The sequence below is a fragment of the Vollenhovia emeryi genome, unplaced genomic scaffold, assembly GCF_000949405.1.
Source record: "Vollenhovia emeryi isolate VEMERY1.0 unplaced genomic scaffold, V.emery_V1.0 DF947542.1, whole genome shotgun sequence".
NCBI classification, from domain to species: Eukaryota; Metazoa; Arthropoda; class Insecta; order Hymenoptera; family Formicidae; genus Vollenhovia; species Vollenhovia emeryi.
In genome coordinates, this window is record NW_011958824.1 from 1 (window position 1) to 1,656 (window position 1,656).

The 1,656-nt window shown below is 46.9% G+C and overlaps 1 protein-coding gene across 1 annotated transcript; it reads left to right on the forward strand.

The window, feature by feature from the left end:
* Positions 1–23: 23 nt before the first annotated feature.
* LOC105558010 lies at positions 24–1,640 on the forward strand (the record flags this gene model as incomplete). The annotated part of the gene is made up of 2 exons (XM_012005486.1): positions 24–1,320; positions 1,374–1,640. Coding segments are annotated over exons 1-2 (1,564 nt in total), but the record flags the coding sequence as incomplete, so codon positions are not given.
* Positions 1,641–1,656: the final 16 nt, after the last annotated feature.

Below are 1,656 nucleotides of genomic sequence, written 5' to 3' on the forward strand. Positions count from 1 at the left end.
ATAAAGCTTCCGAAATTACGGCTATGTTGAACGCGTTGGAACGCTATCGCGTAGACTTCGCGCAGCTGCAAGATCAAATCGAAGAGTGCGTAGGTATATCGCCGGACGAACAAGAATGGGAGAGAGGGGAACACGAAGACAGTATCGTACGAATAGAAGCTCATCTCCGTGATTTGCAACTAAGTGTTACGGAGGCCGGTCAGGCCACAATCGGGAATGATACGACCATGGTAACCTCAAATTCACGTGCGGCCTCTATGGATCTTAGTACACACGCTACGATAAAACTACCTGAAATCAAGATCACAACATTCGATGGAGAATGGGAAAATTGGCTCAGCTTTAAGAACGTCTTCACTGAGCTCATCCATAATAACCAGCAGCTAACGGATGCTCAGCGTTTCTATTATTTACAATCTTATGTCATTGCAGGTTCCGCCAAACAGTATATAGACTTGCCACTCACAGCGGAAAATTATTCAATCGCTTGGAAACAACTCCGGGATCATTTTGACGAGTCAAGAATCGTCAAGAAACACGTCAAGGGACTGTACGAATTGAAGAAATGCCAGGAAGACTCGGCACCATCGCTTCAAACATTAATCGACGGCATATGGAAGAACTTTCACGCTTTAAAGGCGCTAAGGCAGCCCGTTGATCAGTGGGATGCATTGCTAACGCATCTCATCCTGACAAAACTAGACGCAAGGTCGAGAGGCGAGGTAGAAAAGGCAGCGCCTTCCGACAGGCTGCAGACATTCACGGAATTGATGACGTTACTGGCCGACCGCGTCAGAATTCTCGAAGCCGTGTCGTCTGTGGAACCGAACAAGGCTAAATCAAAGGTCGATAAGTCAAGTAAGTCGTTAGTAGCAATGAATGCATTGCCATGTTCCATATGCAAAGGTGAGCATGCTATATTCAGATGTAAGTCGTTTTTGGATATGACTCCTCAATTGAGGTTAGAAACCGTTCGCAAGCGTTCCCTGTGCTATAATTGTCTCACGTCTGCGCATACCAAACAGGATTGCAAGGCAGGGAATTGTCGAATCTGCCATAAGCGTCATCATACGCTGTTACACTTAAAAACTAGTGCTAGCGTTAATCAGTCTACTCCACAGGCATCTAACGTTACTACCTCCTCCACGGAAACTGATGCGTCGAATGCTGGTCAGGAAATTAAAACACAGCCCACAACGGCGTGCAGTCTGCATGTCAATTACGATGTTAAGCCAGGTCCGGTTCTATTGGCGTCCGCTATTGTTAAGATTCACGACAGTTGCGGACGAGAGTACCTAGCGCGGGCCTTATTAGATGGTGGTTCGCAGTTTAGCTTCATGACGGAGCGTTTACGTCAACTCCTGCAATTAAAGGGAAAACGGGGACGCTTTGGACGGGTATCAACTGCACGAGGACAGCAACTAACACCTCCGTGCATGCAACTATCAGGTCTCGTCTGTCGAACTTTACAGCTTCCTCCGAGTTTCTGATCACTGACAAGATCACGGGTGATCTACCACAGCAAGAAATTACGGTCTTGAAGATACCTAACCACATGCAACTGGCGGATCCTCACTTCAATGTGCCGAACCGGGTTGATATCCTCATCGGCGCAGATATCTTTTGGGAGTTGCTTACTGGTGAAATAATAACAAT